This window comes from Astatotilapia calliptera, chromosome 7 (assembly GCF_964374335.1).
Source record: "Astatotilapia calliptera chromosome 7, fAstCal68.1, whole genome shotgun sequence".
NCBI lineage: Eukaryota > Metazoa > Chordata > Actinopteri > Cichliformes > Cichlidae > Astatotilapia > Astatotilapia calliptera.
In genome coordinates, this window is record NC_137428.1 from 20,321,579 (window position 1) to 20,349,502 (window position 27,924).

The 27,924-nt window shown below is 38.8% G+C and overlaps 1 protein-coding gene and 1 long non-coding RNA gene across 4 annotated transcripts in view; one reads left to right on the plus strand and one right to left on the minus strand.

The window, feature by feature from the left end:
* Positions 1 to 6,669: 6,669 nt before the first annotated feature.
* LOC145429990 (uncharacterized) lies at positions 6,670 to 10,204 on the minus strand. 2 transcript variants are annotated; one of them, XR_013910359.1, is made up of 3 exons: positions 10,137 to 10,204; positions 9,714 to 9,823; positions 6,670 to 7,226 (listed from the first exon to the last, which is right to left on the minus strand). It is a non-coding gene; the product is annotated as an uncharacterized LOC145429990 (long non-coding RNA). The 2 variants fall into 2 exon arrangements; XR_013910358.1 differs by lacking the exon at positions 10,137 to 10,204 and having other exon boundaries at positions 9,714 to 9,912.
* A 13,843-nt stretch (positions 10,205 to 24,047) lies between these two features.
* Positions 24,048 to 27,924, plus strand: part of LOC113025604 (lysosome membrane protein 2-like) — a 29,919-nt gene continuing 26,042 nt past the window's right edge. For both annotated transcript variants that reach the window (XM_026173518.2, XM_026173519.2), the window contains exon 1: positions 24,048 to 24,502. In XM_026173518.2, coding sequence (XP_026029303.2) covers positions 24,380 to 24,502 — 123 coding nt within the window. In that variant the 5' untranslated portion in view covers positions 24,048 to 24,379. The remainder of the gene's footprint in view (positions 24,503 to 27,924) is intronic.

Sequence of the window (27,924 nt, forward strand, 5' to 3'; positions counted from 1 at the left end):
GCCTAATAATTATGCACAGTAATAGTCACCTGCACACACAGATATCCCCCTAAAATAGCTAAAACTAAAAACAAACTAAAAACTACTTCCAAAAACATTCAGCTTTGATATTAATGAGTTTTTTGGGTTCATTGAGAACATGGTTGTTGTTCAATAATAAAATTATTCCTCAAAAACACAACTTGCCTAATAATTCTGCACTCCCTGTATGTATATGCTTGTACTTATTTTTTAACTGATCAATTAAAATGCTTAATATGCTTTTATATGATTTTATTCTACAGGTGTTTCTTCTCCATAAACCCAGAAAAAGGAACCAAAAAAGAAAACAAAAACTTGAAGCATCTTTCCAACAAGAACCCTCGAGTCCTCACCCTGTTTCAGGATCTCTCCGACCACGAGTGGCGTTAAGCCTGAATATTGACTCTTTGTGGACTGGTAGCTTTTACTTTGTTAAATCCACAATGTGTACTTGAAACTTTTTCTGGTCAAGAGTCCGCCACCTGCTTGTTTCATGAAAATGTTCTTGCTTTGAAGGAATGTTCCACAGTTTTGTTTGTTTGTTTGTTTTTCTATAGTGCTGTTACTGCAGTGTTTATAGGTTTGTTTCCCCACAGGTGGTTTCCTGATGTTTTGCTATGGTAACTACACATGTGTTTTCTATGACCAGGGCCATGGTTGTGACAGCAGAGTGCGTGTTGCGCGGGATGATGATTATGGTAATTTTCGCACTGTGGCCCTTTCTCAATATGCGTACTTGTGCGTACTTGCGTTCTCGTGTACTCGTGATACGTCATCAGTCGGAGACCAAGTACTGTTCCAATCCGAAGTACGCATCAAGCTGAGAACGCAAAAAATTCCCGGATGTGTTCTCACTCCGCCCGTTTTATTGAGCATGCATCGGTGGTGACTTGTGTGGACTTGGTACAGCTAAATATCCCAGAATGCATTTCGCAAGACCTCTGTGAAAATGGCAGAGGAGAAGACGCATAATTGTAAGTTAAATACTACTATTGTTGTAATATGCAGTGCATTTTCAATGCATTTTTATGTGAGAATATAGTTATTTAAATTTCAAATATTTAGTAAATTTAACAGCACAGACCCTAATTAAAAATTCCCTATGCTGTTTTCGAAAGGGGCCTTGCCCGCCAAATAGCGAGCACAACATTTTGTTTTGAAATTTCCGCTTTCTCTAAAGGCTCTGATTTAAATCACTTTGGCAATTTTAATAGCCAGTCGTTCACACAAATCTTGTACTATCCTGTATAATGTTTAAAAACCTTAAGTTATTTTTACGTTTGTATCAACAGTAAGTTTTAATAAAGCACCTGATTGTTTTGCTGTCATTTTTCCCTACTTTTATTTGCTTGGATTGTTAATATATTAATGCAATATTTGATATTTTAATCAAGGGACAAGCGAGGAAACACAAGCTGGCGGACGGAAAATGACAGTCTGACAGGAAAGAGAAATTCCTGCAAGACTGGATGGGAGTAAGTACTGACTGCTTTTGCTGCTCCCTGTTTTCTAGGGAAGGATTAGAGGAGCAAATCTTATGATAACCAGCTATCGAAGTGACAGTGCAACATTCTTTTCCCTCAGGGACTTTGTTAGCTCTTCAGGCCTGGCCATAACAGTTAAGCAAGCACAAAAGAAATGGAACAATCTGACTTTGCCATTTGATAATAGAGTAATTGTATCTGTGATAATATAGACATTAATACATATTTTCAGGAGCTTAGGGACCCACCCACAGGCAAGGGAGTAGAGGAAGGTAGCCCAACTGCCGCCACCTGGCAGTGGTACAAAATGATGGATGCTGTGCTCCAGGGGCAGCACTCAATAAGTCCACCCCTGGTAGTTGCAGCAAACCTCACATCCACTGCAGGTGGTGCAGTCAGCACTCCAGCCTCGGCCCCTTCTACCGAAGTGTCGAGGAAGAGCCAGAGGAAGAGGCCCAGGGACAGCCAGGCTGTACTTCAGTTTCTAAAAGACCAGGCGGAAAGAACGGAAGAGAGAGAGAGACAGGCGCTGGCTAGGGAGGAAGAGAGAGAGAGGGCAGCTACTGAAAGGGCAGACCGATCACTGCTGTTTGAAAAACTTGTCGAAAAATTTTAAATAAAGCAATTTAAATCTCAATAATGAAGTGAGGTTTTTGCTGCATGTGTAACAGAGAATCTCTTTAGTCAAAGTAAAACAGTTACAATAACTTTTAACATTGAATTCAACCTATACAACCGTGAGCACACAAGCAAATATACAAAAAAGAACACTAACTATTTACAAGCTGAACAAATAAAGATGTATTTTAACTAATTAACTTAACTAACTAACACTAATTTGAAAAAAAAAATATGATTTGAATTTACTTTTTTTTTTAACCAACAGGAGGCTTTTTCTTTTGGCCTTAGCTGCCTACATATCTGTTTGAGCATGACTACATCTTACAAATGAAACCTTTACCTAGATGTAGTCATGTTCAAACAGATATGCAGGCAGCTGTTCAGGAGCAGACAGTCGTGCAGCAAGCCTGGCTCGGATACAAGCTCCAGAAAGCTCCCTGTCCACGCCTGTGCATTCTGTTTCAGCTTCTGGTCCTGCTTGTGCCGCCTCCTCCTCGTCTCCTTCTTCTTGGCAGACGTAATCTGTTGCCACACAGATGTTGTGGAGGATGCAGCAAGCTCCCACAACTTTGGGAGCAAACAGAGGCCGGATCTCAAGGGCTTGCAAGAAAATGGATCGCCAGCGTGTTTTGAGGATGCCAAAGGTACGCTCTATGATGTTTCTGGCCTTGGCGTGGTGCCGATTGAACCTTTCTTCAACTTGAGCTTTAAAAGAAAGACAGTACACACTTTTATTCAGTGCTTAGTAGACTTTCAATTAGTGTAGGACATGGGTGTCAAACTCTGGCCCGCGGGCCAAATTTGATATTATGATATTATGATATTATACACAGCAAATGCGACCTTTTCTCTAGATTTAGGAGTACATGCATAGAAACACCAGGATATTGATTGTTTTTTTAAAATGTACCGAGTCGAGAAGGCACGCCATCAAGGCACGTCTCCTCTCCCTCATCTAGCATTTCGATTGAATTGTGTGACTGTTGTGTAAGTTGGTTTTATTGATGATGGCTGCAAAATAAATTTCCCAAAAGTGATATTTTCCTCACTAGTCTTTTCTGAAGATGTATTTTTGCATGTTAGGTGTAGGCATAGCAGTAAGAAGTTTGCAGGTTTATGATTTAAACTTACACATTGAAACATGAAAATACAGCATAGTAATAGATTTTATGTATCATATGCAGAGCAGCTCCATTTAAAATGCACATTTCACAGTTGTTTTACCAGTTCAAATTAGTTTTTTGTTTGATATTTCCCTGTTAATTTTACAAATTATGGATCCCCAATAAGCAATTATTACATGTAAAAATACAGGAAATATTCTATGAATATACAACAATTGTTGTGTGAATTTATTTATTTATTTATTTTTGTAGATTTAACAGTTGTGAGTTTCCCAGCTGTGTGGTAACCCCAGCTGCCAGCTTTTTCCTGTAAAAACAGCACTTTAAAGAAGAAAAATAATGTTTTATTTCATGTATTTTGCGTTCATTTCATGCTAACTTGTAGCAACTTGTTTTTTGTTTTGTTTTTTAAAGAGGTGATATAGTATAATCTCCACAACAGTAACTTCCATTATTTTCTTTATTGTGATGGTAATATCAGGGTTAGAAAAGCTTTTCAGTAGGCTTATATCACTGGAAATATTGTGTATTAAATGAAACTATTACTGTTAATTTTAATGAAACACTTTTTTTCCAGTAATTCACATGTTGCATGTTGCAGTTTGGCTAGAAATGTTCTTTGTTCTTAACTATGAAGGATAAAGACCCGCTTTATCCATAATGTGAAAGCTTGTTGACTCTGCCTAAATATAGCAGAACATACTGTGATTTTTCACTCTCAGAGCAAATACACAGAGAATGAAAGGTCCTTTATACAATGCAGATGGATGCAGCTGGACATGAGGTTTAGACAAGATTTATGGGGATCATTTGAAAAATGCCAATTTTTATTAAAATTCAGGGAACTGCTTTATTGCAATATCATCTGCAATATTTCTTAAAGAGAAAGCAGAGCGGGGAAGAGGAATATTCCTCAAAGGAAAATGATTTATTTGCATTCAGCAGCCATTTAATATATGATTATAGTTTGTTGCTAATTTACTACTCAAGAGTGAACATATTTATACAGTGCAAAACCTTTCACCCAATTGTGTAATATCGCATCCGCTCTTGTATTATTGCCTGGGGATGAAAAATACGACTTTCTCCAAGAAGGTGCGTCAGCAGTTAACAGAGAACAGCAATCTGCACGGTTTCTGAATAGTGTTTTCTTCTTATTCATGCAGGTGCTGTGCTGCAGCCTAAACATCTGTGATTAAAGAGAAGCAGGTCAGAACTCTTTGCAGTCGGTACTTCAGAGTGGATATGCTGCCACTGGAGAGACAGAGTGGGAGAAAAAAACATGTTTTGTTTAATAAATGTCTCCCTCTGGGGTTATCTAACCTTGTCATTGAACACCGCACCTACATTCACAATCCAACCACCTGTGTACTAATTAACAACATGCATACATAGCATTGAACCTGAATTCTGTTGTTTTCATGTCAAATAATTGAAACTTAACCTTAGAGCAGCTACACGTCTATTTACCGTACTTGTAATATTGTTATCATGTTACCTTCATTTACCACCTACATTTATTCACATTCACACAGATAAAAATCACTAATCCAAATTTATCAGCTGCATTAGTAGCTAATTACAAATTGCACTTAAGTGATCTCTTGTTGTTATGCAAAATCTCAAACTCAAGCAGGGTTATCTGCGGCACAAAAGTAAAGCTTCAAATAAGGAAAGCCAAAGAGAAATAATGTGAATAAGATCTCTGATTGAGAGTTTGTGCTGCAATCAATGAAAACAAGTCAAAATAAAGAACTTCAAGTTGATGTTGCACTGTACATTCAGGCTATTGCTGCTCCTGGAGAAAGAAACCATGTTTTGTGCAATCTGTACTTTTTGGATTATAATACTCTTTTGCATCCATAACTGAGCTGCTCATCAATGCCATTACAAACCCTAACGAGGCTTTGCAGATTTCCATTTCAGAAAGCATGAAGCACGTGAGCCTGCAGCTGCTGCGGCCATGGATACAGTAATGGAAAGAGGAACCGGCACTTCCAAATTTTGACAGGTGACTCCAACAATAAGAATAAATTATCACCATAGTGCAGTAACCAATGATTCATGTCTTAATGAAACTGGGTCTGAAAAAGACTTTTGCTTTTTCGTATGCTATGAAGGGGCCACAAACATGATTTTAATAAACAGCCTAATCTGCATTACAGGTCAGGCCAGCAGCGAGCAGAGACATGAATTCTGTTCAGTCACCGGGAGGCTTAAATTTTCAAATGTGTGTTATTTCATCCTTCACTGGGTGGAATACTTACAATGAGCTGCCTCAAGGATTTTCTGTGAATTATGGAGATATCTTGGGATATCTGCGGGGTGTTTCCACATATCATGGTTTAATTACCTCAAAAGAAACATTAAGATTGTTGAATTTGTTTGTGAGACAAATTATTGTAAGGTTCAGTAACACAAATCATCAATTTATCTAATTTTTCTGTTGATTTAAATGGAAATATTTATCGGGGAAAAATACAATCCTGAATGCTGAAGTGCCTTATTTTTGTTTTTAATGATCATGTAATAGACACACCTGGGTGCACTGTTGCCAATAGGGCCATTCTGCTAACAGCAGCTCTTTCGATTTGAAAGACTGAATAGTCTGGCTGCACTTTCTTGAGGAATGTTCATCCAATTATCGCCACAGACCCACACACCTCACACAAAGAGGTAAATAACACTCCCACAGAGCAAAATGTTGTAGATTTGAACTACAGTTCAACAGCAGCTCGGGCATCATCATTTTGTCTTTGTTGTGAACAGACGCAGCATAATAGTGACTTTTGTTCAGGGGCTGGCAAAAATTCTGTGAAAACCGGAGCAGATTTTGCAAAGAACGCCTCCCTGTCAGCCACCCTGCAAGTCAAGACGCTGGAGTTTAGATTCAGCTGATGTGATTATGTGACAGAAGAGTAAGTGATGCTGCAGAGCTCTGCCTCCCTCTGTTGGCTAGCCATTTAAAACAAGTTGTGTTGACAATGTGTTGGATTAACTGTGGAGCAAAACTGCTAATGATTTAGTGCTTTGTCCAGGGAGAAAAACTATAAGAGAATGAACTGTTTCTTGTGTGTGTGTGTGTGTGTGTGTGTGTGTGTGTGTGTGTGTGTCCCTTTACATGTGTTCATGCAGAAAATGATCTCTGCAACACCTCTAGGTGTGCAGGCGAGTTTCAAAGCTCTCTGTCAAGCAGCATGCAGGAGATTTCGAATGTTCGGATTTAATTTTGATGAAACGTTTTTTTTCCTAGAAGCATTTCTGCTAATTCAGAATTTTGATTAAAGATTAGGGAAAAATGTAACCGATATATTGTGTTTGTATCCATTGATAGTCACCAGACTTCCAATTAAGCTATAAAACCCTCCTCGGCCGTGCATTCACTTGAGGATGCAAAGAAAGTCACGTTTCACATTCAACAGCTGGCAACCATTTTTATTCAATACATATAGGAAATTGTCTTCTTTTCTTAGCATTCAAGCACAATTACTTACAGATAAGTGTCAGTAATCCAGTTAATATCTAACTAGACTAAATGGAATTACATTTGCACAATGCAGTTTCTTATTGACATGGATCACTAGAGGTGGAGGCTTGACAGCATACCCTGTTGTTTGGCTGTGTTCAGATGGATTTTAACAGTTTATAGCCAATCTACATGCCTAAAAACACCTTAAAAGCACAGTAGGTTTGAATTGCACAACTATGAAATGTACTGTAATTGATTTTTTAAATTTACAAATAATCCACAAACGATGGTTTCTGGTTCACATAGATAGACAGATAGTTCCAACATTAACATGCAGCGATGTGGCTTTTCAGTATTTGTGTTTCAGGTGTTTTTTTTGAAGTACTCCTGTGTGCACAGAGCAAAAATTATCCCACTGTCATTCTGCGGAGATGAAGGGATGACAGCATTTCTGAAAGCGCTGACACCTGCTGACAGATAGATGAGACAACAAGGAAGCGCATCAATCTGAAACAAGAAATGCAGAGAAGGAAGTTCTAATCTGTGCATGTATTTCTTTTCTTTTTTCTTTATTTAGCAGGTTTCAGTTGAGCTTCTTGTTGTTGTTGTTTAGTTATCTCTGATTTGATTATATCCCCACACGCCAATACGTGCATGGGCATAAGCATTTGGACACATGCAGAGAGAGAGGGCAGCGCAGGCCCCTTTAAAGATAGAGTATGCTCAGAGGGCTAAATGTTTTTCACGACCACGTTTGAAGACGAATGATAAGACAAACAGGATACAGAGACTTGGCAATGTGCCAAAGTGAAGATTAGGACCTAATCTTCAGATGGTTGAATGTGAGAGTAGTGGGGGGGGAAAAGCACATCAAAAAAATATATACTTGATTTATTCAATGTGTCTATTTTTTGGAGACAGTTTGAGGAATTCCTTTTCCTGTTTCATCAAGCCAGCGCCTCAGCGCTCCAGAAACAGGGTCTGTAAAGAAAAGGCTAAGCTTTGATCTCAAAGCTTGATCTTTTTTCAAACCAATACGATACCGAGACTTGGATCTGAGTACTTGCCGATACAGAGTACAAAAACCGATACTTCTACCACAAACACACAAGTGCATTGAATTGGAAGACAGATCTTATTTTATTCTCTGCCGATAAAAAATAAAATCTTAATAAAAATGACCACAAACAAACAAACAAACTCCTCGTCAATCCACTGCGCCGTTAAACTGAGGACTGACATCGCGCACACACTGCTTGTCTTTACCTCTTCAGAAAGTTTTAGCACCATTATCTCCCTGATGTATGGCCGGCTGGGAACTTTATATCGCGGCTCGAGTATGCTGAGAAGACGGTGCAATCCTATGTTTTCCACGACCGACAGTGGCTGTCATCCAGAGCAATAAAATGAGTCAGAGCCTCTGTTATTTTAACTGCCCGTGGATTTTTTGTTGCTTTTCCAAAGCCTGAGTTTAAGTTGGCTGTTCTGGTCCACACTGCTGACATTTTGTTTAGCCTAGCTACAGCAGCCTCCAGTTTCTCTTTTTTATCTGGAGCCGCCAGCCTCACTCGCCTAAGTCTGTGCGGTATGTCCCCCTAGTGGCCAATCTAAAAAATTACAACAGAAATGACCAGCCACCCTCTGATAAATGGTAAATGGTAAATGGACTAGTTCTTATATAGCGCTTTTCCACTCTTCTGAGCACTCAAAGCGCTTTACACAACTTGTGCATTCACCCATTCACACCCATTCGCACAAGCACAACTGACATTCACACACATTCATACTCCGATGAATGCATCGGAGAGCAATTTCGGGTTAGTATCTTGCCCAAGGATATTTGGCATGCAGACTAGGGGAAGCCGGGAATCGAACCACCAACCTTCCGATCAGTAGATGACCTGCTCTACCACCTGAGCTACAGCCACCCGTGTAAATGAAATAAGTTGGTATCGGTTCATGGTATCGGTTAACTTTTACGAGTATGAGTACACACACATTTTACAGTATCGACCCCGAAACCAGTATCGGTATCGGTGCATACGTATCAAGTATGTAATTTATTGGTTCTGCTGTTCCTAAAAAGTACCTGTTGTTTAAAAAAAATAGCATTAGTCTATATTTATTAATACTAGTAATAGCTTATAATATATGCATAAGTAATATATATTAAAATTGAACAAAGAACATTTTTGTTTTCCTTGTTACTTTTATATTAGCTCTTCAAATCTATACTTGCAATTAGTTATATTTCCTGTTTAGCTCTAAAAAAAACAAAAAACAAGTCTATTTCACTGGATTTGAAGTTCCTGTTTGATGTTGCTTCAAACTTAAAACCTATTCTTAGTCTATATTTTAGCTCAACAGTAGAAATCAGGGATCTGTGAGTTTGAGCATGGTGCATGACAAAAGTCGATAAAGGTAAGGATCTTTATTCGTTGCACAAACACACAAATGCAATTACTGCCGCGTGATGGTTACTGTCAACACGGACTTTGCACCGAGGAAGACTGAAGGGAGAGGGAGAGCATGTGCAATAAATCTAATAATAGCCAGCAGATGAGTCTATAGGAATGCATTTATCTTATAAGTTTAAAATGCTACGTACTTAGTCATTTTCAAGTAAGACCTCCTTATAAATGATAAGGCCTGGATTATGAAAACTTTGGTCACTTAGTGTCAATTTAAGCGGCCAGCACATAAACAAGGGTTGGAGAACAAAACGAAAGCCAAAAAAAAGCAAAGACTACTATTTTAGTGTTTGCGTGTCCGATGAGAGTTGGAATTTTGTGCTAATTTACTGTAACATGATGTCAAAAGTACTGGAAACTGGAGGTTAGAGTTAGAAATGTATTGTTTACCTGCTCTGTCTGTGGCCTGAATTAATGGTATGAAGGGCCATCGATGGACGTTTGCAATGATTTATGATCCCATTAGTTTTGTTTTACAAAATGATCATATGTGCACAAAACAATAGGTTCAGAGTTGGCTTACCTGCATGTTAAGACAGTAATATATTTTTTCCTTGCTGCCGTAAAAGAGATCGGATGCCAAGACAATTCCAGGATGTCGGTGAGTCTCTGGTTTTCTCTCTGTTTAGATTTCTGTTTGAGAGAGAGGGAGACACATCAACAAATACTAGCACGAGAGAAGGAAACCAAGGATGGACTAGTCGCGGCTCTATGTGACTTCCAGATAATTCCTCCAAAGGTCACTCTGGTTATTTGATCAGAGCTATAAACAACTTATTTATCAGTAAAGTTGTGGCCCAGTATTAACTATGTGCATTATTTGCTAATTATCTTATCTCTTTTTTAGCACTTTATGGCTGTAGTTTGTAAAATCTTTGGGGGAAATCTTGAAGAGACATACACAAGAAGCATTTACAAAATTTAATGCTCAGAGCACAAACTCAACTGTCATTCAGCGTTTTCTGTTTAACGGATACAGATGTGCACATAGCGATAAAAAGGTCCTGAAAGCACAGTGAGCAGCAAAGAAAGCTAATGATTAACATGTATAAATAAAGGGTCACTGTACTGAAATAACACCTGTACTTACTTTAAAAAAAATAAGACAGAACCTGACTTTTTGCAGGCACATCTAGTTTCAGCCATCCACAGCGAAAAACATCAACCCTAATTTAAATGTAAAATTTGTCATAAACATAGGAAATGCACTGTAACTGACAGAAGAAAAGTCACTTTTGGCTACAGCTGTGTATTAAGAAATACAGCTCACACACTGAGTCAGTTGTGTCCTGCTGTGTAAATATGAATTCACAGTGTGTTGGCATTTTAAAAAAGTGAAATAACACACATTTTTATTAATACTGCTAATATTCCTCTAGCAGAGGAGCTTCTGTCTGTGTACAGTCTGTAGACCTTCTAACCTGCATCTATGACTTGAGGCTGAATCAGTAATGTCTTTATCAAATGATGAATTTTTACTTTATCTTAAGAAACTGTTCCTGATGCCAATTCATAGAGTTGCCCGCTGTACCATAATCATTTACTTTAACTTAGTATTTAAAAAAAAAAAAAATTAAAAGCTGATATAATGTATAACATTGCTATTCACAAGAAACTGCAGTGGTAAAATATTGCCTGATTCCGTACACATTTTTGCCTTTTAGAGAAGAAACAAATACATATACTTTTACGTGAATATTACATATTTTGCACAGAGCTCTGTTCCTGTTAAGTAAATGCGCCTATCTATTGTTTTCATTTGTTTCATCATCTTTGAAGAAATCCCCTGTCTACGACCTTGGCGAAGAGCACAGGATAGGTGTCCCCATCAGTCATGCAACCATATGTTTGTAAGCACTGTCTGGACAACAACTCTCTAAAATAGACTTTTCCATTGAGACATTGTGTTCACTCATTTGGCCTTATTTGGCGGCTTCCACATATAGGCACGTATCAACATCCACAGATTTGTGATAGTTTTATTGCACTGCATTTAATGACATTTGTGTTTGTGTTGTTTTTGTGTTGTTCTTTATGATGTTATTAAAAAAAAACACTCATACTGTGTGTGCTTCCTGAACTAGTACCTGGCAGGCAAGCACAACTCAATAAAAATTTGTTTTTATAATAACAAACTTGCTGTTTAAGATGTGTGTGTGCGTGCGTGCGTGCGTGTGTGCGTGCGTGTGTGTGGGTGTGTGTGTGTGTTAGACAACCTGCCCTTCACAGAGAACATGCTAACTTTATTGCTCCTATGATTGCTATTATGTAAGCCGATGGCAGTTCAGATAAAAATCTTTTAGCTTTTAAGCTGTGAAAAAAAACAATTGGTAATAAATCATACAAAGAACATGCTGTAACACACGTTTAATTGGAAATGCAGACAGAATGTAACAATGGTTCCAGCTATTTTGGGGTTCCTCTGTATCATCTCAGCCAAATTGAGGGAAAGGTCATCTGGAGAAATTATCAGTAACTAAATGCAAAGTGATAAATTCAGAAACAAAATACAACATGTGTCAGTGAATGTCATTATTTTTAAAGGGAAACCCCCTCCAACCTTAAATCTCATTTAAAAATGTAACAGGGTATTGCATCAACCTGTTACTCCTTTGTTTGTGTTGGGTGGGGTGTTCTATAGTCCTTCAATACTTCCTACTCTGTATCCTCAAACTGCGCAGAAAAACATTGGGAAATGAGATAAACACGCATGCTATGTCCAAGGACACGATACATCCTGTGCAGTGGACAGTAAGGATCTCAAAGTTGAACGGAGGTGATGCTTGGAAAATTCCTTCGGTTCACTGGAAAAAAAAGGAAAAAATTCAAATTATAAAAGGTGTGAGGCACACGTGAAGGGCCACGAGTGAATTTTTCCAAAAAATATGAGGCTCATAAAGTTACCTTTCATATATTACTTTTTTTTTTTTAATCGAAATGGTTCACTGTTAATTTTTTTGGTCAGTACATCTTGACAGGTTCTTGGATAGTAAACTCAAACTACTTGTATGCCAAGATAAATAATGTTAAAATAAACTCTGGATCATTTCACTGACAAAACCTTATTCAGAAAGTGTTGCCTTGAATATATTTTCCTTGAGAAAGTGTCACTGTGTTGGAGTTCTGCCTTAATCAGTACAGGAAGAGCAAGGCCACCAAGTTTTTCTTTCCCCCCAAGACAGACAAAAAATTGACTTCAGATGTTTTGACTGTCCTGTTTGAGATCTTTTCCCAAAGTCGGAACACAATGAGAAGTGACAGCGATGATGTGTGAAAGAGAGAAGGCGCCTTCAGCGGAAAAGGAATTGGAAGAATGAGCATGTTTTATTCATTGTAACCGTGCCACCAAACATACAGGCTTAATCATCCAGAGTACACGGATTGTTTTTCAAACCAATGCAATTTAGATTTTACTCTGGCCTGTTTGATGAGGCTGACTTGTAGTCATAAGAAAATTAAATAACAGCAGGGAGTTTGTGGCAATGTTGTTTCCTGTAATCGTGCCATAGCCAAGATGCATATGATATGCTTTTGGCAGGCTTACATGGCAGCAAGACCTGCAATTACGCATTTGTGATGACCAGTGTTGGTCAAGTTACTTGAAAAAAGTAATCAGTAACTAATTGCTGATTACTTCCCCAAAAAAGTAATCCCGCTACTTTACTGATTACTTATTTTAAAAAGTAATTAATTACTTAGTTACTTTTTAAAAACACGATTTACAACCTGAAAAGGTGATAAAGCGATAGATCTTTCAGCCCAATTCTACTCTTTCTACATAATCCATCATAAAATATGTAATCAAATGGAAAAGTCCCTTTTTAAAACTTGTTTTATTAGTTTTAATCTTTTAACTTTATGCATCAAGCAAAAATGTAATTATATGCAACATTCTCTGACTGGAAGAAATTTGTTTAATATTTAAATCTATTTTCTGCACATTCCAGCACATAACTTTTTTGTGTGTGTGTTTACACTCACTCTTTCAAATAGATGCAAGTAAAACACAGCAGAAAATAAATAAAATCAAATACTAGCGGTTTGTAAAGACTAGCGTTACAAGTAACGCGTTACTGCCCATCTCTGGTGATGACTGGCGAAGACTCTTTCACATCTTTGTGGAAGAATTTTGGCCCATTCCTCTTTGCAGAAACATTTTAATACAGCCACGCCGGAGGGTTTCAGAGGTTGAACGGCCTGTTTAAGGTCCTGCCAAAGCATCTCAATCAGATTTAAGCCTGGACTTTGGCTAGATCACTCCAAAACCCTAACTTTTATTATTTTAGCCATTCAGAGGTGGACTTAGTGGTGTGTTTCAGATCAGTTATTTTCCACACAGATCGAGGTAGGTTTGGCTAGGCTAAAGCAATATTTAAAAAAAACAGCTACTGCCAGTGCTACTCTTCAGCCCAGCAAACGCACCTACTGTATTCATTTGTAAATCCAACGTCACTCGTTCTAAAGTTATTGAGAAGTAAAATTTGAACTTTGCAGAAACATAAGCAGTAAAAGAATGCTGTGTTAACATCTAAGCTAAAGCACAGCCTGCAATATAACAGTTGTTAGTAATAAAGTCATCAGCAACAAGAAACTCATTACCTCCCCTGACTCACCTTAACATGTAATTGTAATGACTGTATTTTCTGAGAACACGATGGATGCATCGGCATAGCACCTTGATGTTCAGCAGTTCTGTGGGTTTAAATGAACAGGTTTGGGTGCTGTGAGAACGTCAACAAATCTGAGCACACAGCTGGACCTTGAAGTGAAACAATACAAATTCTGGATCAAAGGGGGGGGGGGGGGGGGGGAGCCATGGCAACTATTTACTGTTGCCTACATTGTAGCTGGGTGACTTTACCAGGTTGCAGTGGTGCAGCGCGGGAAAGGAACATTTAGACAAAGATTTTTTTCACAGTCACAAAACTAACACTGTGCCTTTTTTTGGCTTTTTCATGCCAAAAGAGGCTTTCAGTCCAGCAACCCTATATGTCATGATGAGAGAACCAATCATTTTATCTTTGTTAATTTCTTGCATAAAATACTCTTGGAGTGACAACTGAGCTCCAATTGGTTAGGCTGAGCATTAGTAATTTATGTCCTTTCTTGGAAAGTCATTGCTCCCTTGCTCTCCAGCGGCACTACACCTCTGTGTATGATTAAACAGAATTATAAATGACAATTGCAGTGGGAATGAGTGGAGTCACGTGGGGATCCACAGGTAGGGTCAACAACTTTGCACATTGTCATTGTAAAATAATTAAAATAAAAAATAAAAAATCATGTTAGAGAGCCCAGAGTTCCCTCCTATGGAAAATAGTATGGTCTGTGTGCAAAAAAAAAAAAAACTGTACAAGAGCACAATATAAATTGCAATGAACAGCTAAAATATTGTTGCACAACTCAACTAATATGAGTAAATGAAACTACTACTTACTTACATAGTTAAAGTAATGCAAAATAGACTGAGATAGCATGTTTTTGTTAAACAACACAATCAGCAGTTCGAAGGCCAACGGGGAATCCAACTGAAATCAAAGCTTAAAAAGAAATGGTCATGTTCTTTCTTTTAAACAACCAGTCATCAGACCAGAGGACCTGGGGGGCCTCAAGGGTATAAGATGACATCTGTCTATTCAAAGCCCTCAGTCATAAATCATAGCTGCTTTTTTGAGATCGTACAATATAATAAGGTGTACTCCTACTTCTCTTAGTAAGAAGGCCTGATATAATTATCAAAACATTATCACAGAGTCTCTGATCCCCCTCACTAACGAGAGCTCTTTAGAGTTGGATATCTCTAAGATCAAAGAGCTGTGCAATGGGAGAGCTGACATCTGGTGCTGCTACCCACCCACTTTTTCAGCTGCTGGGAAAAGGGGGAAAGGTCAGGTTGAGAAGCAGGTGGGAGGAACCGCAGATATCTGGGCACCGGAGTAGAAAGAAATACAGATGTTTGAGCTCTTCTGAGCACACAGACTGTTTGTAGCTAAAGTGGCTTTTGTTCATAAGAGCATGTTAATACAAGAACTAAAAGTCAAACACAATTGAGATTGCTTAACAACTAAATGTTACTCAAGGCCACATTTCCTGCCTTCCAGAAATCCCATTCCTATAAAACTAAATTGCCTTTGCTAATTATACTGCGCTACCATTGTGATCAGAGGCAGCACTTTATTTTGAATGAAGCAGGGTTTACATTTCAAAACAAAATATCAAGAAAACTGCATGACTACAGGCCATCACAAGCTACAGTACACCTAGTAGTGGTTCCAAGGCTGGGTAAAGGGTTGGGCTGCATCAAGAAGGGCATGCGGTGTAAAATCTGTACCAAGTCTGAACACAGATGGATCCATCTGTTATGGCAACCCCATGGGAATTAAGGGAGAAGTTATGCATGTCAGAGGAGGTGGACAGTGTGCCTACAGAGCACTCAATTTTCACATGAACTTTTTAAAAAAATGTTAGCTTCTACAACAAAAAAAGGGGGGTCGCAATCAGTGATGGGAATAACGGCAATAACGACGGCATGTTCTACAAAAAAAATGTGCTTTGGTGGGTATCTGACGGACAAACACCAAACCAGTTCCACATCACTGAAGTGGCACCATTTTTACAAACCTATTCTGGTTCATCCGTTTCACTCAACGATCTGCTTTCTCCCTTCTCATTCTCCGTTACCGCCATGCTTTTTCGGCCATGTGCGTATGAAAACAAAGGCACTGTGCATGCGCCTTTTACCCATATTCTATCACGATATTTCATTTTCTTATCGTTGCCTAACATTGTACCGGTATTACCGTGAACGGCATGATATGGTCCTGCCCTAGTGTTGTGACTAGTTTCGTGTTGTGTGTCAGAACAATGAGGTAACTGCTGTCTCCAGGTAGAAAACATGAGTGATACACCTGCTGCTGTCAGACCTGCAGGCTGTGATGTTCTCCTTTATAGTGGACAGAAATTTTTGGAGTGGCACAAATATTTTGTGCGGAATCTTATTGATGCAGAACAGCTGACTGTTCTGTAAATAGTTTGAAATGGTTATTTAAAAAAGGGGTAAAAGGTAAATGGCTGCAAATAACTTTGTTGTTTGCAAAGCTTGTGCATATGATTTTAAAATTGACAATTTATATTTGCATTTAAAGTTATAAAATATGATTCATTAAACATGTTTGTGGCTGTTACAGTAAAAAAATATAACTTTTTCTACTCGGATTATATGTTTTTTGTCTGATTTAAGATCAATTGTGTTAATACAGTATGTCAAAATGAAAACATAAATGTAAATTCAGACATGTGAGGTTGTGCTGAAAAGAATGACACCAAACAAGGCAAAGTAAATAGTTTTTAAAGGTGAAATATAGAGGTTTAATCAAAAGTAGTTAAAAATGGCCAATTATACCCTGGACCCCAGAGGGTTAAACTTTTTTTTTTAAAGTAATACAATAGTTACTTTTCAAGTAATTAATTACTTTTAGAATCTTGTAACTCAGTTACTAACTCATTTGTTTTTTGAAGAAGTAACTAGTAACTATAATTAATTACTTTTTCAAAGTAACTTGCCCAACACTGGTCATGATTGAAAATGTAAATGAAAGTGATATGCAATTAATTTGAATTTATAAAAATGTATTAATTTAATACGTTCATTTATTAAAATCATATATATTCATTCAAACTAGTAAAGAGATTCTCATTTCCTTTAATTGATATGTGATCTTTTTTAAACCCTTAAAAGTATAAATCTTTTTCAAAAGTTTTGAATTCCTTTCGTAAAAGTAAATAACTTCTCGCAGGGTTTTAGCTAGGAGGCTGAGCACACAATGGACAGCTTCTGTATAGCTTCATGATTAGCGAGCTATGATTGCATTAGTACCCACACGTCCAGCTGCGGCTGTTTCAGAGAGAAAGAATCTGCTTCTTGCATCAGATGGTAACAGCTAATTAAATGAATGACTAACACAGAAATTTGCTTGTTTGAGTGGGAGGGATGTTTCTACATTTCTCCAGCCTCTCGCTGTATACATATAGGAAACATGCTGCTTTTTTCATACATTTCTGGGGGAGGTTTTCAACGTCTCCCAGAAGAGAAAAGTAAAGAAAGTCTCAAGCAAAAGTAATTGTTTTCACACTTCCTAAATGCCAATGTGACTAATAAACCGTTAAGTTTCTTCAAACATTGACATGTTTATGTAACTACTGTCTAATAAACTTGACATTGTCTTCCTGTTGTTGTTAAACTGTAAATCTATATATCCTGTTATGTCTGTCAATGTTTCTATGTACAGTGGCATTTCAAAAGGGGGAGCATGCTATTACAGCTGAGGGTTCTGCTGATGCGTTTTCCTGTTATGTGTAACATGCTTGATGTTTAAACATAGCTGGTTCTAAGACTTTCATCACGTTGTAGCCTATACAATGAAAACCACAGGAGGCCAATATAAGACAATGGATATATTTCCTAATGCCTATTTATAAAATTAGGCCAACACATGAAAAGGGCTCTGGATTTGTATTCTTCAATAGGGTTCTCCTTTGAAGTTGTATGTATATTATGACTGTGTTTGCATTTGGACCTGTTTTCCAGGCATGTTATTTGCATTCTCAAAGCGCTTATTCCTGAATGACAACACACCCTGTGGATTTACAAAGTTGCAGACGAATAATGGATAATGGCAAAGGCATGTGCCTTTCAAGGCTAAGCAAAGTGTCTCAGCACAAAAGCAAGATAGTAAGACTGCAGATTTACTTCTGTGAGAGAGAAAACCAGAGCGATGGAAAGGTCTGCAAGAGTCTGTGATAATGAGTTTTCACATTAAAGACATGCAAAGAAGAAGCCACCAGTCAATGTGATCCAGACCAATTCGGTCACCTTCTTTGGTCAAAGCCCATTTAAAATGCAGTGAGGCTAAGTGGAAAATTGTTCTGTGGGCAGACAAATCAGTTTGAATTCTTTGTGGAAAGCACAGATGTTGCAATTTCCAGCATCCTCAGCAGAGAAATCCAGACATCCCTCTTCACAGCCACCTCTTCTAGCTTATTCAGGGGAACACCGAGGTGTTCACAGGCTAGCCAAAAAATATAATCTCTCCAGCTGGTCCTGGATCTACCACAAAGCCTCCTCCTGTGTGGACATGCTCAGAACACCCCACCCAGGAGGTGCCCAGAAAGCATCCTAGACAGATCCACCTCAACTTGCTCCTTTTGATATGGAGGAGCAGCAGCTGTACTCTGAGCCCTTCTCAAACACTATTGAATGGTACAAGCACTTTATTATAACAATGCATCAAGTGATAATATGAAAATAGTTCACAAGGGCAAAAGCAAATTTCAGCTTATAGATGAGCTAAATGCAACTTTATTGTTTAAACTGCCAGGCACAATTTTCAGTATAAAAAAACTATTTCTCATTTCATAATGTGGGAGATCCAGTAAAAGAACAATTGCACAGCAACAAAACTTTTAACATTTACGTTACACCATACTAAATTACACTTACTAAGATGTCTGCAACTTTAATTTCTAGTTATTACAAATTCAAGAAACTGCTTTTATGAATCAATAAACACACAATAAACACAGCCTAAAGACTTCAGCTTAACCGCCCCACCACACACAAAAAAACCTCAAGATGATTCGCCCAGAGAGAGCCTAAAAAGGCAGGATATACATTAAGACTGTAATACTGAGAAGGCTGACTGCACTTCCTAATATAACTTGATTACAGAAGCTTCCTCTGGCACAAAAAATGCATCACATATAAAGTGGTAGGTTAGATCAGTGGAAGTATTTCCATTTTCCTCAAAAGAGCAACTTCAAAGGCTTTTATTGTTATCTACATCCTCTATATGATGTATTTGAACTTCTACACTCAGGGAGGAGATTTGGTATAGTTCCATTTTCCATTTTAAAGGTCTCAGCATGTGTCCCAGGTGAAGTCATTCAGTGAAGTGGAAGCCTCCTTCCAATATCATCAGAATGGGCACAGCATCTTTTCATGGGTTTTATCATTAATAAACCAAATGTGGATGTTCTCATGAAACTGTTATTTACACTCTGATTTACAGTTGATGGAAGTTTTCAAATCTCACAGAGAAACAGAGAGATATACAGTAATCACTGTGTTTCCTCCAGTATCTCTCACCTATGGAGCAACTAAAACAAACATCTGACTTCACATCCAAAATCCATAATCCGAGGTCCCCAGAGAAGAGCTGTTGCTGAGAAAAAGTCGTATTTATATGAATTAATGATAATTTTAGGGTGCTTCAACACATCTACTCTGTCCTGTACTTTAGTATATTTGGGGCTAAAGTCTACTGCATTTTTATGAGTATGAACTTGGAGCACTGTTGCAAAGCAGAGTATAACAATGCAGACCTGCATAAAAGCTAATATCTGGTGTAGTTAATGTTAAATGTGAAATGTACTCTAGTTCTCCAAATGCTGACTGGTTGGACAAAAACTTTCAAAATCACCAAGAAATGGGGAAAGAAATATGCAAGTGTGTTGAGTGTCACACCGTGAGGAAATAACTATGCTGCAAAAAGCTTTAGCAATCAGATTAATGTGTCTTAAAAAGTGTGTCTAATGCAGTGGTGCTGCTGTGGCCCACATCAGAAGCAAAAAGAAAAGCTATTGCCCCACATACTACAATTATTATGGAGTATAGGAGTATTATGACTCAGCAACAACCATGAAAATATCTGAATGCATCAGCATGTCACAGCACCAACCATATTACTGATATATAATGGGGATAGGAAGGCTCTAACCTTCCTTGCTATTAAGATCATGATGATCTAACAGGAAACAAGTATGTGTTAGTGTTAGTGTTAGTGGGTGAAATAGCATTTCACCCACTAACAAGTCACTCTATGTGACAAAACATTTTTAGGTTATTACATATTTTGGTATTTAGTATATTACACAGTTTGAAACCATGTCATATTATTTTTGGTTATTTTTGGGTCCTACAGAAACACTAGACACTAGAAACACTACTTCTTGTATCAAAGCGAATGAAGAAGAGAAGTCAAACGTCATCTATCTCTGGTTAACAGGTTAGCACAAGAGCGTTTGCAGGAGAGGCTGTACATGAGAAATACCTGAAGCATTTTAACCAATTTAATGAAAGTAACAGGGATCAAAGCAATACATGTATTGCCTGGAGGTCTGATTTTTTCCAAACAAGCTCTGGAATGCGATCTGGAAGGAAGCAAGTTACGACAAATACAGGCTTACAGGGTAATTACACCAATGAATTACAGATTAGGCCAAAAAAAAAAAACAACATATATGTATGTCTAAGCAACCATTAGATGTATCAGACTGAGAGGGTTACTGATTGACCTTAATATATGCACATGATCAAATCACAAAAACCAGGGAGTGATGAAAAATGACCACTCTTTATCAATATGTAAAGTTACAAGACAGCTCTCAGGACTACTTGACCTTACAATTCATAAGGGGCTGTATCATGTAAACAGACTGCAATAAAGAGCAGTTTGTATTTCAAAGCTGGTTTAATTCAGTATTTGGAAAACATTGTAATTGTGGGGCAGGACACAGAGATCCTATAACCTTAAAGAAGTGCTTAAAAGCCTAAAACTAATGCTTACAGAGGGAATATACTTTCACCCAATAACACAGTGTGTCATGCTTGAGAAATGTCACTGGCGCAAAGGGAATTCACATGATCTCAAAGCGGCAGCACCCACTGCCACCACTAATAGCTGTTACTAGTAAACTACATTCAGTTCTCCATTTGATCAGTCACTATAGTGAGTCCATGTCTAATTTTGCCACTCCAATAACCCCATGACAGGATTACTGCAGAGACTGGGAGTCGTTATGCGTCATGTGATAAATGCTCCTGATTTTAGCTGGATTTATTGTGCCTGTGAGATTTAGTATAAAACAAGTGAACAGCACGGAAATCCTGATGCGTTATCCTGACTTCCATTAGCAGATCACAGATTTCCTAAACCAAACTCAGCGCTCTTGGTGTCTTGCATTCCTACCGCTGCATATGAAAAGCAGAAGAAACCCAAAAAGATTTTGCACAGCATATGTTGTCTGAAAAATCAAAGTATACACAGCAGAGGATGCTTGCATTTGTGAAACTTCGATTTGACCTCACATGAAAACTGTGTTCTCAGGAGTTTCAGGGTCATCCTATAAAAAAACACCTGGCAGGTTTTTTTCACAGATAGATTTCAGCCACTGTGGGAGTGAATGAATACGCTCTCCAAAGGCCTTCTACGGCGGTGTACACATACGGTAATTGAAAAGCAGCAGAATCTGTGTAATATGCAGCAACGTATAGAAAACGCATTCACATACTGTGATTTCTGCATCTGGGAGAGGACACACCTTCAATTTTCAAGGGATGTTAAACAGATGCCTGTTATGGATGGATATGCACGCTGGCCTGACGTTATTCAAAGGCAGAGCACCGCAGCCAGCAAAACAAATGCCCAAAGGGATAGTGACAGATGATGGACCTCAATTTATATCAGGTGAATTTGAGCTATTGCTAACGTTGAAAGCAGTCAGACATCAATAATTCATTCCACTGCCCAGCCTCAAATGTGTTGGCAGGAAAACTGCAGTAGCAAAAAAACATCTCTAAAAAGCAAATAGACCAGCTGGTGGTTTGTGTTATTACAGCACTGTGTTTCTAATTTGTTGTTATGTACACAAACATATAGAGCACAACTACCAAGAAAAGAATAGCCGTTTCTGATAAAAGAGGCCTATGCTAGACCGTCTCTAGTAAAAGCAGAGGTATCTCAAACTGATCTCATCACTGCCGGTAAAGGAAACGGGAACATGTGATGATATGTAAAATGGGCTTTGTATACAAAAAGAAAAATCTGGGTTCATGAACACACTGGAACAAATGCTGGAACAGACTCGGATAACCATGAGATTATCATTGAGGAGCATACACCAGAGGACTGTCAGAACTCTGTGAAAGCTTTCAGGGGGAATGTGTGCCTTCTTCAGTAATCGGAATTATTGGATTAAAGTCTCACCATATGGACACAAGGCTGATAAATGGAATAACCTGAGTGTCTGAGCCAGCCTCGAGCCATTCATTGGTTTCCTTGTAATTTTTTTTCCAATATGGCATGGTGTCACTGAGTTTGCATCACTCGTCTGACTGTGAACATCCCCTTTACAGAGAATTGGATGAATGATGTGTGGCCCAAAAGACAAAAACTACTCATCCTGATTCATTGTTTCCTCATTATGCTAACTCCATAAGGTTTTTTTCATAAAATTTTAGTTTACTTTTTTTAAATAATGTATATGTATATTTATGTATATATAAATATATATTTACTGCTCAAAAAAAAAAAAGGAGGCACTTTTTAATTCGAGTGAAGCATAAGTCAGTTAAACATCAGGGATGTTGATGTAGCAGAGTGGGCTGTTAAATCACTTTCAGCTGCTTCACCAAATTAGACTGAAGGAACAGTTGGAGCAGATATGGAAGGAAATTTCAATGTGATCCCAGTGGTACAAGGAGCATTAGGACCTTTAACCCCAAAACTGGAAAAGTGGTTTCAGGAAATTCAAAGCACAACATGGTAAATGGTCTGTATTTGTATAGCGCTTTAGTCCCTAAGGACCCCAAAGCGCTTTACACATCCAGTCATCCACCCATTCACACACACACATTCACACACTGTTGATGGCAAGCTACATCACCAACATCAGAGGTCTCAGTCAAGAACAGTGCAGTGCTAATAATGGCTAAGATACTGTGCAGGACCCTCAAACTCCCAGAGCTCGAGGATCATATATATGAAGCTAAATTCCATCTTATTTTTTAACAATTATATTTTTTTGTCAATTTTAGGTTATTCACTAGAATTTGGAATCACAAATGTGTCTTTTTCTAATTTTGACGTTTCATTTGACCTTTGTCTTTTATTAGGTGTTTCTAGGAAGCACTTTGGAACACTGGCTTTGAAAAGTAACGGTTTTTTAAATGGTTTAAACCAGGAAATGTGTCTGATATCACACATATTTCCTGGTTTAAACCATTTAAAAAACATATGCAAGCATATGCATATGCAAGCTTTTATTCTTAACAACTTTTAAGAGCAACCTACTTTGCTCTGTAGGCCAGACAAGTGGAATTCCCCTTTTTGTCAGTGTAAAAAAGTTCAATTACTCATTTAATCCTTGAGATATCGTAACATAAGAAAAAGAAGTCCAAGCAAGCATTGGTTTAAAAAGTCACCTAGATAATGGGAAAAAAAAGCTATCCATTTTAGTTTAATTTTTGCCTCAGCCTGTAGTTAGGCTGTCTTCCCACAACTGTAGTGGAAAGTAAGGCATGTTTATGGAAAGTAGTCCAGCAGCCTTTAGCTCACGGTTTAATTAAATAGAAACAAATTTCTTTGGGTTAACCACTTCCAGCTCACTGCGGAAACTACTATCTTATCTGCCCTTGAGCAAGGTGAAGGGCTTTTGACATAAAGCAGTAGCCGGAAGTGTTGCGCGTGTATATGAGTGAAATGATATCCATCTGGCTCTGAGCTTTTTGAATCAGAGCACGAGAAAGTGGACGACTTATTGACTCGCCACGTTTTCTGGTGTCACAGATAGCGCTCAGATTACACATAACCACCTTCAGTCACATAGAGTGAAACCGCGTTTCAGTTTTGGAGCAGTTGCGCTAACAGTGATACGTTTAGGGTTGCTCAGCATGTGGTGGTGCGTTCACGGGGCGTACGCCCGCGCACACACCCTTGCTGGCTCGTAAACCGTATCAACCAATCGGCGCTCCCTCGTGAGGAGGGAGGGAGAGTTTTTACAGCCTGCTACAAATACTCGTGGCACATGTTTTATTTTAAGGTCGCCGCTTCAGACCGACTGAGAGGAATGGGGACCTCGTGGTAGTCAATAAATAAAACTTTCACTATCACCAGCAAGTCACAAAAAACTTCCTCGCAGCTCTCTGTAATTTTGGAAAACTAAACGCTCAGCACCTTTGAGATATAGCCGTGAAGAAACTTTTCTGCAACTTTTTTCAGTAAGCCAAAGAGGGGAAAAAATTCTGTGTCTGCAGTGGGGAAACGTGGGGACATTAAAGTGTCCATCCATCCATCCATCCATTCATCCTTCAAGAGTCCCGCTCGCATCTCTCTCTTCCTGCCACTTGCCAACATGACACGGAGATCGTGTACCATTTACGTGGTTGGGATCACCTGCGCCGTCCTGCTCGCGGTTGGGATTGGCTTGTTTGCAGGGCAAGTTTTCCGCACATTAATGAACAACCGCCTGAAAAAGGTAAAGGGAAAACACACACACCGTTATATTCTTCTACCTTTTAAAGCTCACGTGCATGCATGGCTGCTTGAATGAGTGATGACGTGCATTTTCCCCCCTGTGAATGGGCTAATTGTTTACAAGGAGAGTGTTGAGAATGATGAACACTAAAATTATGCCATTGTCTGTGTGCCTGTGTGTGAGACCCTTACTCATTTGCATACCCTCCAATTCTCTTCACACTTTCCAACATGAGCTGTTTTTTCCTGTTGGTTTTATTGCATTCATTGTTTTATTGGTCATTAAAATAAAGTAATGATTTATTTATCCACATCAGAAACCTAAGTGGATTGCGCTGAATAGAAACAAGAGTAAAATAGTTGTTCAGCGACTGTTCAAACAGACAGTGATGGGCTATGTGTCTCAGAAGGAGTGGCCGCGTGAGGTGGAGGGGGATGGGCCAAAAATGGGCTGTTATGGGTTAAGTAGCCTGTACTATGCAATCAGCACTTTCTCTTCTCTACAGTTACATAGCCTCAGTCCCAGTTCCATGAGCACACACATGACTATAAATACTTCTTCCTAGGAAATGACTGATCTAAAGAAATTCCTATTGATCTCTTATATTGTGATATGTATATCTTGTCCCAACAAGTCACTCCTCTTGTGCAAACAAGTTACTTTCTTGTCCACACAAGATAAGAAGTCAACTTAAACGTAACAACATAACTTTTCATTGACTTTAAATTAAGTGTAACAAGTTAAGATGCCGCAGCCACTCTAAACTAAAATATTAGCTGTGTAAACTCTGTTTCAACATCCCACACCAGTGCAATGGGTAAGATAGAGCAAGTTTGGATAACTTGCAATTAATATGCTAATATGGAACTGCCATGCAAAGCTAATGGACGTCATGGCGCTAATTCTTCAGAATTAGTTATGTGCTGTGGACTGGCCTACAAAGTTTTACTATCCGCCTTTGTGTGTTTGCCGAGTAAAATCAGTCCCACCTTTGGCCATCAACGACTGTTGCCAGTGATGATTAATGCCCTTAGTGGGGATATTAAAGATTAAATTAGTAATATGTGGAAAAATAATAATGAATACCTTTTGTAGTTCCCGGTATCATTTTTAGCGTTCTGTTTTTAATGTTAAATCTTCCTACTTTGTTTGTCATGGCAGTGACAAATGTGGAATTCATGGAGTTGGTTCTGATATTAGCTAATCTAACTATGCTAACTACAGTTTACGCTGGTCAAAAAAGTTAAAGGAAAATGTTTAAGTCAGAGTATAGCAATCAGTTAAGTAGCAAAGGGGGTTGTTAATCAGTTTCAGCTGCTTTGGTGTTCATGAAATTAACAACAGATGCACTAGAGGGGTAACAATGAGACAACCTCCAAAACAGGAATGGTTTCACACGTGGAGGAAACAGACATTTACCTCCTCATCTTTTCTGACAGTTTTTTCACTACTTTGGCATTTGGCTAGAGTCAGTGTCACTACTGGTAGCTTGAGGTGATATGATGACCCTACAGATGTTGCACAGCTAGTCAAACTCCTCCAGGATGGCACATCAATACGTACCATTGCCAGAAGGTTTGCTGTGTCTCCCAGCACACTCTCAAGAGCATTAGGAGTAGGAGATTCCAGGAGACAGGCTGTTACTGTAGGAGAGAGAGCTTGAATCTAGATAAGCTGGAAGGTCCTTAACCCATCAGCAGGACCAGTATCTGCTCCTTCGTGCAAGGAGGGACAGTTTCAGCACTGCCAGATTACCTACAATATGACCACCAGCAGGCCACTGGTGTGACTGTCTCTGACAAAACAATCAGCAACAGACTTTATGAAGGTGGGTCCTTTTAGTGGGTCCTGTGCTCACCACCTGGCACTGTGGTGCCTGATCATTACCAGAATTGGCAGGTCCATCACTGGTACTGTCTGATTTCCACAGTTGAGAGCAGGTTCACCTTCAGTACATGTGAGAAGGAGGAGAAGCTGCACAGAACATTCAGCATCTCTAGTTTGGTGGTGGGATAGTTATGGTCTGGGGAGACATATCCATGGGGGGAAGTGTTACATAATTAATTTACTTATTTATAGAACTTTCTATAAATGCAGTGTATGTGTTGTCAGTGCTGAGAGGACGTTTTCCACCTGTGTTTGAGGGTTCCTGTGAAGTTTAATAAACTCCTTGCTATCTAAAATATAATGGGACACTGGAGTATATTCTCGAGCATCTCACACTTCTGATAATCAGCTGTCTGCTTGACGTTTATTCAGCTGTGTAAAAAATATAACTTTGATCTCAGCCAAACCGATTTACTCAGGAACAAATAAAATACAAAAAAAAAGCCAAACAATAACATTTTTAAGTTATCTAAGTGACTTATATATGTTTAACCTGAGTAGCGAAAGACGGCGGTGGGTTTGAAAACGATTTGCACCGAGTCCGGTGTTCTCACGGGCTCTAGTGAGCCTTGCCCCCGGCTAGCTATCGAGCTAGTGGGTAACAGACGTCTCCGAAAACGTCAGAGCACTTTTGAAAATATGTGGTGTCTTGATAAACTGAGCAGATATTTGAGGCTTACACAGCTACATTCTCGCCTAAAAATATGTTAAAAGTTTATTTTGTGACCCAGAAAGAATAATAAGAGTATTATTAAAACTAACTAGCTGCCGCCATTGGCTGTATCCCAATTCAGGGTCTGCAGCCTTAAAGTACGCATTTCAAGGCCGATTACGTCACAGCAGCGCGCCGAAGGCTGTCCCAATTCAAAGGCTGCTCGAAATGCGGCCCTGAAATGCGTCCTTCATTTCCCCGAATTTTAAGGCTGTGGCAGTGTAGACTTCATGGCCCAGAATGCATAGCGCGGCGGTGGGTGTGGATAATTTTGCCGAAAAAAAACGGCGGATGAGGGGCGCCCGAAGAGTAAACTTTAAGTAAGTACTGAATATTATGTCACTTATTTATGTGCAAATGTTTAATAACGACGAACATTAAAACATTACTGTTGGCCACATGTTGGCAAAGTTATGTGACATTAGTGACGTTTGTACTAACTTGGTTTTATAGCCTTTACTTTAAAATATACACCGTTCAATAGCTGAGCTTAATCTTACAGAGAATGATCAAAGCTCATGTAGAAACAAACAAACAAATGAACAAAAGATTTTCTCCTTCATTTCTGTCAAACAAAGCTGTATGACATGTTTCCAGTTGTTAGTATCATGGTTGCTAGGCAACCTGGACAGCGCAACAGAGGCTAGACCGTCCCATTTCACAAGCCTCGCACTTCCGGCCTTAGCGGTCTTTGAGTACGCGGCCCTTGAGGATCGTTGAGGCTGCGTACTTTAAGGCTGCAGACCCTGAATTGGGATACAGCCATTGTTGGAAACTGAGCTGGGCTGCGCTATGAATTCTGGGACAGAGCTACTTCTTCTTC